Consider the following 14,520-nt stretch of genomic DNA (forward strand, 5'->3'; position numbering starts at 1 on the left):
CTTGTCTGATCTTGGAAGCTAAGCAAGGTCAGGCCTGGTTAGTACTTGGATGGGAGACCGCCTGGGAATACTGGGCGCTGTAGGCTTATACCATAGTCTTTCGAGACTGAAGGTTGCCAGCCAAGAGCCCCATGCCTACCACAGGGTCCGCAAACTGAACTGACCTCTAATCTCCCAGTAGCCCAGGCAGTGGCAGCACCCCCTTTGTCTTTAATGGGTGGGGGCACCACACGGAGGAGGGGGGCTCATGCAAGGCTCCCAGTAGCCTGGCACGGAATGCTGTGACTACAGTTGGAGCCTGCCTGCTCAGAAGTAAGTCCCATTATAGTCAATGGAGCTTACTCTCAGGAAAGCGTGGCTAGGATTGCAGCCTCGGACAGCCACCCCCAGGCCACTTGGGCAGGTCTTTTGAAAGCCAAGCGGCCCTCCCCCTCCCCGACCCCCTCCCCGTTCTGCAAGCAGTGCCTCGACCCCGACCCCTCCCCCTCCTGTCCAGGCAAGGGGGGGTCAGCCTGATTGGGGGGGGAGAGAGAGCAACACAAAGCCATCCTCCTCCTCCTCCTCCTCCCCCCTCCCCGGACGGGCGGAGCCTGCCTGCCAAGCCGCCGGGCGGCAGAAGGAAGCAGCCCGCCCTCTCCAGCAGCCGGCTTGCGGAGAGGAGGAGAAGGAGGGAGCCCAGCCGCGCCAAGGCTTTGCCGCAAAGGGGGCTTCGGATGAGCGCGGGGCCGGCATCGGGCAAGCCCACCGGGTAGGAGAGCCGCGCTGGGGAGCAGGAGGACCCGGGGGCGCCCCGATCGCCTCTTCCCGGGCTGCTGGGGGGCTGCTGGCTTCCCGGCCAGGGAGCATCGCCTCCCCCCCCGCCTCTTGGGCTGGTTTCTCCCCCTTGGCTCCTGCGCCTGTGGGGTGTCTTGCCCCCCACCCCACCCCACCCCACCCCACCCCCCTTTTCTTTGAGATCCCCAGTGGTCCCCCCCGCCTCCGGGTGCCTCCCCACCCCCAAGGAGATGGCTGCGCTGCGGTGATGGCAGCGCAGCTTCCCGGCTTGCTGGGCCGGAGGGGGGTCTCCGCTGCGCCCTGAACAGCGCGATGCTCCTCCGGCTCCCGGGTGGCGCCCTCGACCGGCTGCCTTGATCGGCTCTTGGGATCCACTGCTGGGATCTGCCGCCTGGATCGACTCTTGGGATCGGTTGCTGGGAGCTTCGGCCTCGATCGACTCTTGGGATCTGCTGCCTCGGTCGGCCTCGGAGATCGCCCCCCCCTCCCTCCCGGTCCAGGCGCGCACCCCGGCATCTTCATCTTCCTCCTCCTCCTCTTCCTCTCTGATGAAAATGGAGCCGGATCTGCTCAGGACTCTCTCCGATCCGGGGACCAAAGCGGATCGAGAGGCTCTGCTGGCGCTGGGGCACCCCCATCTCAACGGGACCTACCTCCTGCTGGAGCCCAGGAGAGGGGCAGCCCTGCCCGGCCCGGACCTGGTGCTGCTGTCCCAGGAAGCCCCCGATGGAAACCCCCCTTTGATCCTGCGAGGAGGCCAGGCGGACAAGCAAGCCCTGGCCCTGGAGCAGGTCCTGAAGGAGATGACGCTGGCCGAGCTGGCCCGCCCTGCCCTGATCCCCGACGGGCCCCTGGAGTACCTCTATCGCCTGGACCAGCCGGAGCTGCGCCTGGAGGATCGCGAGCCCGGCGGGCCAATCAGCGGAGAGGACAGGGATCCAGGTGTGGGGGATCAGCAGCAGGACTGCCCTGGGCAGGATCTGGATTTGAGGCTCGCTCCGGTGCAGGGCGAGGAGTTGGCAGGTGGTTCTGTGGATGGAGCAGCTACTCAGGGTTTACAACTGGTAGTAGTGGGCACCTCTGAGGAATCCAGCGAAGGAGCAACGTCCGAGGAGTTGGAAGCAGAAAGGGACTCCTTGCTGGAGATGGACCCTTCTCAGGAGGAGGCCCCCTTCAGTGGACTTCTGCTCAGTGCCCCTTGGACTAAGGAGAGGGGTGTGTGTGAACCCCAAGGCTGCCCCTTGTTGAGGCCCTTAGACCTGGGCGTAGCCCCCCAGGTGGGCAAAGGCGTGGATCTCTTCCCTACCTTCCCTTCTCACAATCGTCTCAGCTCGCCCCTGGAGTTGGGGCAGGCCGAGGGGCTGGTGGAGGAACCCCCCAGTTCTCCTGAAGGGTCTCCCCGGCTCCGTGCCGTGTTTGATGCCCTGGACCGAGATGGTGACGGCTTTGTCCGGATAGAGGAGTTTGTCCAGTTTGCCACTGTCTATGGAGCTGAACAGGTAATATTTGCCCCCCCTTTTAATCCAGCTGTTTTGAATCTTGTGCCCCTGTTGTATTTTACTACTTATGCAGGGATTTTTAAAGTGCTGGGACATTGAGTTGGGAGGTCTGCTCCATGGTGTAGCTGGGCCTAGTACTTTTGTTGTCAGAAGGCCTCTGCTCTGGTTTGCAGCCTGGTCTTTGTCTGGTTTACTTGGAAGTAAGCGCTGTTGAGGTCAGTGAGGCTTCTTTCCAAGTAAGGAGGCTCAGGCATACAGTCAAATCTGCCATAGGGCTCTTCCTGGACTGTATGCTACAGGTACCAAGTTGAAGCTTATATGTATGAGTGCTGCTTCATGAGAACATCCCCCACGCATGGGGAAAAATAGCATGTAAGGGTGAGCTCTTCTCCCTGGTGTGCTAGCTTTTTGCTTGCAAGGAGACCCTGTGTGTGTGTGGGGGGCGGTGTTTCCTTGTTCTATTGAGACAAGAAAGTGTTCAGACATGGTACATGGTACAGACTTTGAATAAAGTCTTGAATAAAGACCAAGAAAGGTGGTATATAAATACCATTATTATTATTATTATTATTATTATTACTACTAGTAGTACTATTATTACTACTACTACTCTCCACCTGCAGCCTGATAAGTTTTTCCTTGGCTGTGCTGGATGAACATAAGAGCAGCCCTGCTGGATCAGGCCCAGGACCCATCTAGTCCAGCTTCCTGTATCTCACAGTGGCCCACTGGATGCTTCAGGGAGCCCACAAGACAAGATACTTGCATCCTGCTGCATCTGGCATTCGATTTACCCTCCCACCCCCAAAATGAAGACACCAGCCTGCAGCTTGAGTTTAAGTTGGACCACTTTATTAAACGCAAGTGATCAATTTTTAAAACATGAAATCTAAACACATCATTCCTCCCTCTCCAGTCTGCCCTCCATGGCCAATTCAGATTCCTACTTGGCCCCCATGATGAGCAGCCAGCTAATCTTAGACTGTACATACCCATCTTAGCTTGGGTGGATAAGCTAGGCCTAAGTCTGAATGAGACTGTGGAGTGTTCTAAGCAGTGGTTCTCGCACATTTAGCACCAAGACCCACTTTTTAGAATGAGAATCTCTCAGGACCCACCGGAAGTGATGTCATGACTGGAAGTGACATCATCAAGCCGAAACATTTTTAACAATCTAGGCTGCAATCCTGCCCACACTTACCCAGGAATAAGTCCCATTTACTGTCATTGTTAAAAGCATATACAGAGTAGCCTGTTCAGACGTGTAACATTTCTCCAAATGCAGTCACGTATCATGGTAGCATCAAGTCTAATATATTAAAAATAAAATATTGGAATGAATGGGGACCCAGCTGAAATTGGCTCACGACCCACCTAGTGGGTCCCGACCCACAGTTTGAGAAACACTGTTCTAAGCTATTTCTGCCCAACATATATGCAACAGAAGTCAAATGTGTACACCTGTGGGCTGAGCAGAAAAAAAATGGGTTAATTTCATAATCGTTTGTGGCTCCTATATGTACCTGTGTGACAAGAGTCATGATGATATGGTAGTGTCCAGACAAATTTAAATTTTGTGTTTGTGTGTGTGTGTGTGTGACAGAGAGAGTGTTACTGTGATCAGCAGAGAGATAATGAAAATGTTGGTGGAAAGCTGTCTCTGCATGGACTTCTTACGAGGCCTCAGTTTTGCGCACGAGCGAGTAAAAAAGAGTCGGGGTGGTGTGACAGGTCGATTTAGTTGTCTGATTGGTTGTTCGTCTCGCTCGGAGCGGCCGCAAACATGCTGCGTTACTAGAAGGGTGCTGGAAAATATAGGTAGCTGTGTTTGGAACCATTAGGAGAAAAACCACAAATACATGTATTCCAGTTCTCTTCAACTAGTGGCTTTTCACAGTGTGGCAATGTTGCTAGGCTTCACTGCCACACTGACCATGTGGCGCTGTCCTGCCTGACCCCACTGGAAGCAAAGATGACTGGGCCAGCAGTGCGCTGGTGGACATGATGTGGTTATGTAGCTGCCTGGCCTTTCAGCAGTGGCCTGGTTTGGGGAAGGAGGGTGCAAAGGGAAGGAGAGATCAGGAGTCTCTCTGGGGCTGCAGGGATGGCCGTGGGCCAAGCTGCCTGCTCATATACTCAGCTACCATCTCTGGTGGTAGGACTTGTGGGAAAAACCTCACAGTGCCTCCTCCGGCTGGATGTTAAGCCAAGCAGATGGAAAACTGGGCACTGTGGAATAGTACCATGAAATACCCAGATTCCCCTCTTTCTGCCACCCCTTTTTTGGACTCTGCTTAAGATGGATCCTGGTGCAGAGTTCTGGAAAATACACTTTCAGTTTTCACCATTTCAGGTGTACCCTGATCAAGGTAATGGTTAGATTGTGGTTTTGGGGTTCAAAAAGCAAAGGCTCTGGACAGCTGTTAGCTCGGCCCAATATGTACCTTTTTAGCTGCTATTCTGGGACATGGGGAATGCTGACTCAAGGTGGCTTAGTGTAGGCACTTTCTCACCCTGCCCTTGAACCATCCTGTGAATTCTGTGCATCATTGATGAGCCTGGACAGACTTATCCCCATGTACCACTGTCTGCTTAAGAACCTTGCAAGCGATGCTTAATAGATCTTATGGCTTGTCTTTGGAAGATTTTCCAGCTCTTTCCTTTGAGGTTTTTTTAGGGTGGGGGAGGACCAATGTGCCTTCTCATGGCCTTGTGTTGATTTCCACATTCTATGCAGACTTGTAGGCAGTGGGGATGGAGTGGCACCTAACTGGTCTTGCTTACATCTGGGTTGTTTTTTGCCTGGAGTCTGCTTGATTTGCAGTTGGGAAGGCCTTTCATTCCGAGTGTTGTGGGCCAGTGAGATTGCTTGCTTTCTCTTCTAGCGCATAGCTTGGCTCTTCGGCCCAAGTCGCTTGGGCTTTCAGAACAGAACCTTTCCATTTGTGCTGCATACCTGGACCAGATGAAATGTCACAAGGGTAACATGGGGTTCCCACCCTTGTGGGAGTTGGGGGTGGTTTTGGGGGAAATGGCAGATGGGAGAGGGGTTGCTCCCTGACCCACCAATTTTCTCCTATGAATATCAGTAATGTAAATTTTCCCCCTTAGCTTATCTTTTAAATAGGAAGTGAGCCTAACTCACAGTGAGGTGAGATACCTGCAAGGGAGAATTGGCAGGAGTTGTTATTATTAACAGTATTTATATACTGCTTTTCATCTAAAAGTTCACAAAGCAGTTTACAGAGAAAAATCAAATAATAAAAATTTCTGCCTTTTAAGCTAGCCTACCTTGCAGGGTGCTTGTGTGGATTAAATGAAGAGTGGGTCATGTAAACTGCTCTGAGCACTTTGAAAGGATGGGGGGGTAGGATTGTAATGCAGCAGAAGTGTCTGGCTGTGGGTCTGATGCCTTGATACTTATTGAAAGGAGATTTAGGCTAGTTAAAAGGAGGCGGTGCATTGCGCAGTTCATAATTAGTCTGTGGAATTTATTGCCACCAGGTGTGGTGGTGGTTGCTAGCTTGGGTGGCTTTCAAAGAGGATTGAGCACATTTGTGGAGGGCAGATTGTTCGGTGGCTATTAGTCAGGATGGCTGTGTGCTACCTCATGAGTTGGATGAATACTAGTTGCAGGGGAGCAGAGGTGGGAGAGAATGAGCCTTCATCTTCTGCATTTAGTTCTCCAGAAGTATCTGGTGGTGGGCCATTGTGGAAAAACAAGGTGAGTCTTTGGCCTGCTCTAGCAGGACTTAACATTTTTTCCATTGGGGCAAGCGGCGCTTGTGTGAGTGGATCAAAAGGCAGCCAGAGTGAAACCATACAATCCTGAAGACCATGTGGGACTTGTAAAACTTTTAATGGACGGGTTCCATGCTGGGATCTCTGTCTGCTGTAGCCGTCCATTGTAACACCAGATGTTGTGTCTTTGATTTATTATATTTTTACTGGAGTGGAAACTCTACTCATCACCTGACTCTACTCATCACCTGAACTGTCGGGGTGAGTTTTAACATTCAGTGAATCACCTTGATGCAGGTCAAATCTACTGTGAGATGTGATGTCATCTCTGCTGATGCCAGGAAACCTGGGACGCTGAAGGAAAGAGGAGTTCCAGCTTGACTTGATGCTGACGTTAGCCCTAGAGATATGTGATGGATTGTTCTCTTGTTGGGGGTGTGTATGTGTCTTCAACTGGTGCTCTGTCACAGCTGTGAGACCGGTAGATCTCTCTTGGAATCTGATTTAAGCTACCCCTGCCTTTATACTGTTGAGACGCATAGCTATTGCTTGTTCCAAGTCCCATTTCTGACTCCTGAACAAGTCTGGCAAGAGAGCGTATGCAGGGGGAATAATGTAATCAAGCAAAACAAGAGTAATCCAGTAGCGTCTCCGAGGCAAAATGTCAAAGACTTTCTGCATCGAGCCTTGTGTGGTTGTGTATATTTAGATATATTACGCAAGCCATATGGAGCTGTTCAGCCTCGATGCTGGCAGAGACGGAGAAGTTTCGCATGGAATAATCTTATTGCGGGTTTACTGTCCTCCTAGGTTTGCATTTGAATCTCTTCCGTGTTAGCAGATATTAGTTGCAGTTGGAATACTTGGTGTGTCTGGGACATTTAGGTGTGCTGCTTGTGGGTCTCTTTCACGACAGCCTTGTGAGGTAGAACAGAAGTCGAATTGCATTACGTGAGCGATGGCAGGGCCAGCCTGAGTCACCCTGATATCTGCCTGAGTCTTCCATACACTTAAGGCAGCATGTCAAATGCTCCCCGTAGCTGATGATTTTCCAGCCTCCCACTCCAGTGTTCTAGCTCAGCAGTCTCCCTCCTTCCACACTTCCTCTCCCTCTCTGTGCCCCCCCCCTTTCTGATCCAGGCAGTGGAAGGCAAAAGAGGAGCAGTGGCGGCAAGTTGATGGACAGACGGGCAACTTCCCCCAATCTCCTGCCTGAGGCGACCACTTCAGTTGGCCTCATGCATGGGTTGGCCGTGGGCGATGGAACAGAAGTTGCTTAAGACCACTGTCTGAGTGTGTGCCTAAGATGAGATTCTAACCAGGGACTTGGGATTCTGGCTTCTGGCGGGGGTTATAGCTCAGTGGTAAGAGAACCTGCTTTGTAAAATATTCCAGGTGGAATCTCTGCCAGTATCTCCAGTTGAGTAAGAAACCCTCCCAACCTTGGAGAGACACTGTCAGTGTAGACTGTATTTAGCTGAATGGACCAATAGTTCTCTTTCGGTAGAGGTTACTTTCCTTTGTCTCTGCTTAGCCACCATGTCAGCTGAACTGTGGCACAAGTTGTAATCATGGATAGGAAATATACTTAAAAAATGGTGTCCCATTTGAGTACTTGGCTCGGCTAAAAGATCTCTAGCAGCGGGTCTGGGAAAGGTCTCTGAGGTCCCTGGAGGTCTCTGAGGTCCCTGGAGGTTTCTGAGTCCCTGAAGAAGCTGCTAGTTGGAGTAAGTGGGGCCAGGCAGACCAATGGTCTGACTTGATTTGGAATCCCCATGAGCTTCTTGTATGGTATATAACTTCCAGATGTACGAGCAGGGTTGGCTGACTGCTTCTCCCGTCACAGACTCCCTGCATGTGGAAAGCCAGCCACTGGGGGGTAATCTAGCTGAGGATGACTTTTCTAGGCATGCTTATCTGGGAATTGGCTTTATGTAATACAGTGGGACGGACTTCTAAGAAAACATGTCCAGGGTTGCACCGCAGCCACTCTTTGTGGTAAGTTTTACGTAAGTGGGGGAGTTTATGGGTAGCATTTCAACATCTGATCCTGACCTGCAGCCTGTGAGTGCTAATCCCGGAAGGGCTGTGCCATATGGTGATTCAGAATATTTATATAATGTTTTTCCAGGAAAAAAAGGTGTACAAATCTGTTGACATAGCACAAGAGAAGAGAAATTTTAATAGGTGGGTCTTGGCCCAGTGAGGTCAGGTTAACATGGGTAGGGGGTCTGGCCAAATAAATATGTGGGATTGGATGCTGGTGTGTTGCAGGCTCAGGAGAAAAGAAGGTCAAAATGATGGGATTAGGTGGGCTTGCAAGATCGGCCAGGATATTGATTGAGCTGTGCCATCACTCTGGAGATCTAGCCATCCATTCCGAACTTCTGTTGGAGTGACGGTTGGTTTTAAGCTCTTGGCGGTTCCAGCAAGAAAGAGACCAAGAATCACTTATTCCACTAGCCCTTTGCAACTGTGGTGAAGATTGCAGGCTCTTGAGTTCTTCCTGGCCTGATCCCCACTCTGGGATTGGGTGGGGAGTATGTAGGTGTGGAGAAGGAGTATGTCTGGGATCTACTAGCATTGAGACCATGAGGTAGCTGAGATCACCTCTGAAGGTGGAAGCACCTGGAGAATAGCCTTTGAAGATTTTAAATATCAGCCAGTATCTCCATGTGGAGAAGTGTGTGTCTTGTTTGTGTATGGTTGTGGCTGCTTTACAGGTCATATGGTGGAAAAGTGGCAAATAAACATTTTAAGTTGTGTGAGGTGAGTTAAAAAAATATTGTTTGAGGTTGATTTGACCAGAGCTGATGACGTGGAGGGGAAATAATAGAATAACCACAGGAAGTAAAACATTTCTTAACATTGTTGATCTTTCTTTTTCAGTCTTTCTCTTCTTGAGTAACAAAGAACTAAAACGTGTTGCAGTGGACACGGAAGAGGGTGTTACAAAACAAAGTTGTGGGTGGCCAGGGGACTGGCGGGGAAGGAGGGTGTGAATGCATAGGGGTTAAGTAGGAGATCTTTGGTGTAGAAGCAGATTGTGGTGATGAGAAGCTGTAATGACCAGGAAATTTACCAGATTCTCTCATTTCACTGATCGTGTATTGGTCTTGAAGTTCCCAAATATTGGGGAATTTCGGTATGCTGCCACCAGATTGGGAATTGGGGCAAGAGGGCTCCAATAGGCTCCCCTCCCCAAAACGATGTCCCTGGCAGTGGTCCTATTGGGGTGCTGGCAAAGCTCTACCCTGGTTACAAGCAGCCAGGTGGGTGATCTGTAAGGTATAAAAAAAAAGGATGTTCAAAACAAAATAGAGAGGGAGAAATGGGGGGGAGGCAGCTTGGGGCAAAAGAGGGAGATGCTGGACTGTGATTCATGCTTTGGAAGCCCATCGTGGCAGTTCAGGTTAGTGACGGCTAGCGGAGTGGAGCCCATAGGTTAGTGGAGTGGGGGCTTTTGATGCTTTGTGCTGGTGTCAAGACCCTCTCTATAGCCCAGCTTTAAACACCTTCCCCCCCCCCCATCTTCCAGCTATACACCTCAACAGTCTGTGTTGGGGGCAGTCCCTATTCTTTGGTCTCTGTCCTCTACCGTTGCTTCTGGGGTGCCTTGTTAACACATTACACAACATCTTTAGCACTGTTGTCCTTTAGGACTCGGCTCCCTCCTTGGGGCCTCTTGAAGTTGGGGCCTCTTGAAGGCCTCTTGCCCTGGGGAGGGACGGATAATCTTGTCTGTTGCACTTGTGAATCTGTGCACATGTGCATGGATCTAGAGGGTGCCGTGCAGCTCACTGTGCCTACAGGGTCTATTTCTGAACAGCCAATAACCTGTTGTAAAAGAGCTGCTTGTTTGAGGATACCTTGGACATAAGAACATAAGAACAGCCCCGCTGGATCAGGCCACAGGCCCATCTAGTCCAGCTTCCTGTATCTCACAGCGGCCCACCAAATGCCCCAGGGAGCACACCAGATAACAAGAGACCTCATCCTGTTGCCCTCCCTTGCATCTGGCATTCTGACATAGCCCATTTCTAAAATCAGGAGGCTGCACATACACATCATGGCTTGTAACCTGTAATGGATTTTTCCTCCAGAAACTTGTCCAATCCCCTTTTAAAGGCATCCAGGCCAGATGCCGTCAACTTCCCAGCCCCTTGGACCAAAACAACTTCCCAGCCTCTTGGCTTTGAAATCCCTGCAGAAAATGCTGATGCCATCTGAATGAATATGGCATAGAACATAGTTAGGGCAGGGGGCTCACAAATGGATCCTTGTTCTTCAAATAGGGGTGCCTGCAGGAAATGGACTGGTTCCCCTGTGCAGTGTTGGAGGTCTTTGGCCTTCTCTTTCTTTGGCCAGTAGCGAAATTCGGGTTTAGATTGGCACTTGAGGGAATGAACGGAGAATGTGATTTGAGCGTTCACTGTATGTGTTGTCATTGACAGTTCATTAGGCTTCCAGAGCAGTCACAATAGTAGAAATGAATACAATCTCATCTAATAAACACCATAATTATGGAATCTATATTTCCGCTTCCCACCCACTCCTGATCTCTTCTGAAATAATTTTTTAAGAAACAGTCTTTCTGCAGAGAACTGTAGCTGTCGGCAAATTCTTTGCTAAAAACTTTAAGGCAGTGTTTCTCAAACAGTGGGTTGGGGCCCACTAGGGGGGTCACGAGCCAATTTCAGGTGGGTTGCATAGCACCTAGCTCATCAGTCAGTTGGCAACCTTCAGTCTCGAAAGACTCTGGTATCGCGCTCTGAATGGTGGTTCTGGAACAGCGTCTAGTGTGGCTGAAAAGGCCGATTCGGGAGTGGCAATCCCTTCCACACTGGGAGCAAGTGCAGTCTGTCCCTGGCCTGTCTCCCTGGCTATGGGCCTTCCTTCTTTGCCTCTTTGCCTCAGACTGTTGGCCAAGTGTCTCTTCAAACTGGGAAAGGCCATGCTGCACAGCCTGCCTCCAAGCGGGCCGCTCAGAGGCCAGGGTTTCCCACCTGTTGAGGTCCACTCCTAAGGCCTTCAGATCTCTCTTGCAGATGTCCTTGTATCGCAGCTGTGGTCTACCTGTAGGGCGCTTTCCCTGCACAAGTTCTCCATAGAGGAGATCCTTTGGGATCCGGCCATCATTGAAAACGCAGGGTAACAGAGCTGATGGGCAGGGCGGGCTCCTGGAGGGACAGAAGCCTGGTGCTTTGCCCTGAATAGGATGATGGGACACTGGAAAGGGGGGAGGGCTGTATGGTTAGAGATGGATCCAAGTCCGCTTTGACTTGCAAGCCGGAATGTTTGCTTTCTGAGCTATGCAAAATAACGGCGTGGGAGCCCTGTGTAATGGGACCTTTGGCTGATCTCAGGGCTTAGGTTTGAAGCCTAAACTGATAATGTCACGTCTGGCCACGACATCACCTTTGGTGGGTCCTGGCAGGTCGTCATTCTAAAAAGTGGGTCCCGGTGCTTCAAAAGCCTGAGAACCATTGCCTTAAGGACTTGTAAATAGGATCCAGAGCTGTTGTCACTGGACAGTTGTCAAGAGCCCAGGGCCCACTACTGATCTCCAAGACCACTTCAGTGCCCCTAACCTTTGTGTACCACAGATGGACTGACTCTTGGGGTGGAAGAGGCACAAACCCCTGAAACCTACGGATATATGTTAAAGTGGAACTGACGGGAGTGGGACAAACAGCTGGTATTTCTCCCTTCTTGGCTTGTGGCTTGCTATCAGTATGACAAGGTGGGCTTGCTTTTCTTGGGGTAGAGTTGTTTGTGCCCAGAGAGGGCTTCAGTTCCACTATTTGGAATTCCAGTTCCACCCAGCAGTGTCTCCTAACCTAACTCCAGCCTGGATTTCTCTTTATTATTTATGCTACTCTTGCATTTCTCGTCTTAAATTTCTTCCCTGCTGTTCTTCACTCTGCTATTGTCTTTCATAGGATCTTTCTCTTGACCTGGAGGGGAAGAGCCTTCAAATATTCATGTGTCCCCTCGGCAACTCTGGCCAGGGCTGTTGCCCCCTTCTAACTGCGTCTTGCAGCCTTGTCTCTGAAAGCCTCTCCAGTGTTTCTTTCCATCATTACAAGTGGCCTGGGATGGAATGTCCTGTGCTGGGGAATGCATGCCAGCAACCTGTCTTCTCTTCATACCACCCCAGTTGACTTTTTTCCCCTGCAATCCTTTTTGCAGGCATCTGTGTTAGGCTGTGATACTTAAAAAAAAAAAAAAAATGCTCGGAAATGCCACTGAATTGAGATGTTCTGGGTTGGGTTGCAGGGGCAATACTGTATAATTGGAGTTGAGGCCAGCTCATCCATGAGGCCAACTAAAGTAACTGCCTCAGTTAGCAGTAGGTTTGAGGAAGGGCCCATCTCTGTCTGCTTATGTACTTCCCCTGCTCTTCTTCCTCCTCCTCCTCCTCCTCTCTAGGTTGGAAGAAGGGGACAGAGGAAGAGAACCTTTGGAGGGGAAGAGAATGCTGAGCTAGAATTTTGGAGAGTGGGGGGGGGGGAGCCAAGGCTGACCCATCATTGGCTAAGGGGGGGGAGCATTTGACATACCACTTTGGGCATCGAGAGGTCTTGTGATGGCCCTTGCTATTACCCACCTTGGAATGCCACTTCTGTTCTGCCTAACCTGTCCAGAGTCCTCAAATCTTGCTGGCCTTTGTGACCAGACAACACTTTGTTCTCTGTGACCCCCTTCCCTCTCTCCCCCCCCCCCCGGGATGGTGCAGGGTCTTAATATTGGGTCATGTTTGAGGCTTAGGGTGGCTGAGTGGGAAAGCCCCTCTCCGCCTGAGCTGGAAAGACTAATTGAGGCCTGTCCCTGGGGAAAATTGAGAAAGAAGCAATAAATATTCATTGCTTTTGGAGTGTTTCGGAGTCTTCTCTCCCTTCTCCAAGCTAGGGAAAAGTGCAGGGACTCTTCCTTCTTGCTGTGCTTACTGGATGAAGAGTTGCTGCTCAGCAGTGAGCTGGTGTCTGTTTGTGGACCACCATGTACGACCAGACTCCCATGTTGAGATGGCGGAATGGCTAGGTCAACAATTTTCAACCTCTTTCATCTCATGGCACACTGACAATGCGCTAATGTCAAGGCACACCATTGTTTTTTGGATAATTGACAAGGCACCCCATGCAGCTACTGGGGGGTGGGCGGCCCTCACACCCCCCAATGGCCCTACTAATAGGAGAAATGGCCCAACAGTTCTTCTTCAGCTTGAATTTTATTCTCAACTGGGGAGAGATATTTAAATCCTACCTCCCAATGTTATCTTGCTCCTCTGTGCCTTGTCTGCTGCTTCTGAAAATGTCCTTTTTTGAATTAAAAAAGTGTTTCCTTCAAAACCAGGGCTCAGCCTTTGACTGGAAACGTCATTTTTCTCTGAATCGTGGATGGGGCAAATCAGCATGTGGAACAGTGCAATCTTTTGCTCAACTTTGCCTATCTCCCTGCGGAGCCCACTATGTGGCTCCATTATGGGGCGGCATCCAGGTAGTCTTTTGCACTCATCTTTGGCTCAAAAAGATTTTTGAGCCAAACTCCAAAAAGTTTCTAGTCCTTATGACTGTGGAGGGTGATGTTTCTGCCTCCAAATCCAGGTTTGCAAAGAGCTTGCCAAAAGCTGGTTGGCAACCTTCAGTCTTGAAAGACTATGGTATAAGCCTACAGCACCTGATATTCCCAGGTGGTCTCCCATCCAAGTACTAACCAGGCCTGACCCTGCTTAGCTTCCAAGATCAGACAAGATCAGGCATGTGCAGGGTAACAGTTGCTTGCTAAGAGTTGATGGCAGGCAGAACTTGGAAGGTTAAGAAGGGTAGGGCTTCAGGGTCTTCATGCCTGCTTTCTCCTGCCACCTTACTAAGTAGATCTCTTTCCCCTAATCACAGTTATTTGTCTTTACCAAAGGAATCTTGACAGACAGGAATAGCCAATGGGGGTATGTTTGGAGAGGGGGAGCAATTCTGTGCAACAGCAGATTACCTGCCTGTTCTCAGAAATGGAATGTATTTGCAGGGTGGTCAGATAGGAAAGAACCTTGAAAATAGCCAGTTCCCACTCTGGGTTTGGTGGTTCTGATAAGGAGGTTCTGAGTGTTGCATGTGCCTTTTTAATGCCAAAGGATGCTTCTAAGAATAAAACATGTTGAAGAACGACATGTTTGGGGAATGGGGGGGGGGGGAGGCGAGAGAGAAATACCTTCTTGAGAACAGAGCTTGCAGCAAAAGTTTTAGGTAAGAGGGAAATTGGTTTGAGGCTATTCATATTTGTGGTTGCGGTTTCAGCCAGAACAGTGGGTTGCCCAGACTCTGTGTGTATGTGAGCGCACAAACTGATTTCCTTCCCTTCTTTCCTTCACTTTCTACCCCCCCTTTTTTAAAGTCAGCAGCAGCCTTGAGTTGCTCTAGTAATTCAATTCAGGCAATGAAAAGCCCAGCAGATGATTGAAACTTGCTGGTTTGGTTCAGTGTCTCCATTTCTGAATTACGCAGGCTCT

General features: G+C 50.3%; 1 protein-coding gene and 1 pseudogene across 1 annotated transcript in view; one reads left to right on the forward strand and one right to left on the reverse strand.

Moving 5' to 3' along the window:
- Positions 1 to 1,170: 1,170 nt before the first annotated feature.
- RAB11FIP3 (RAB11 family interacting protein 3) overlaps positions 1,171 to 14,520 on the forward strand; it is a 95,403-nt gene continuing 82,053 nt past the window's right edge. The window contains exon 1 of the mRNA XM_066640569.1: positions 1,171 to 2,273. Within this exon, the coding sequence (XP_066496666.1) occupies positions 1,323 to 2,273 (951 nt within the window). The 5' untranslated portion in view covers positions 1,171 to 1,322. The remainder of the gene's footprint in view (positions 2,274 to 14,520) is intronic.
- On the reverse strand, positions 13,683 to 13,799 carry LOC136634099 (5S ribosomal RNA; annotated as a pseudogene).

This window comes from Tiliqua scincoides, chromosome 13 (genome assembly GCF_035046505.1).
Source record: "Tiliqua scincoides isolate rTilSci1 chromosome 13, rTilSci1.hap2, whole genome shotgun sequence".
Taxonomy (NCBI): domain Eukaryota; kingdom Metazoa; phylum Chordata; class Lepidosauria; order Squamata; family Scincidae; genus Tiliqua; species Tiliqua scincoides.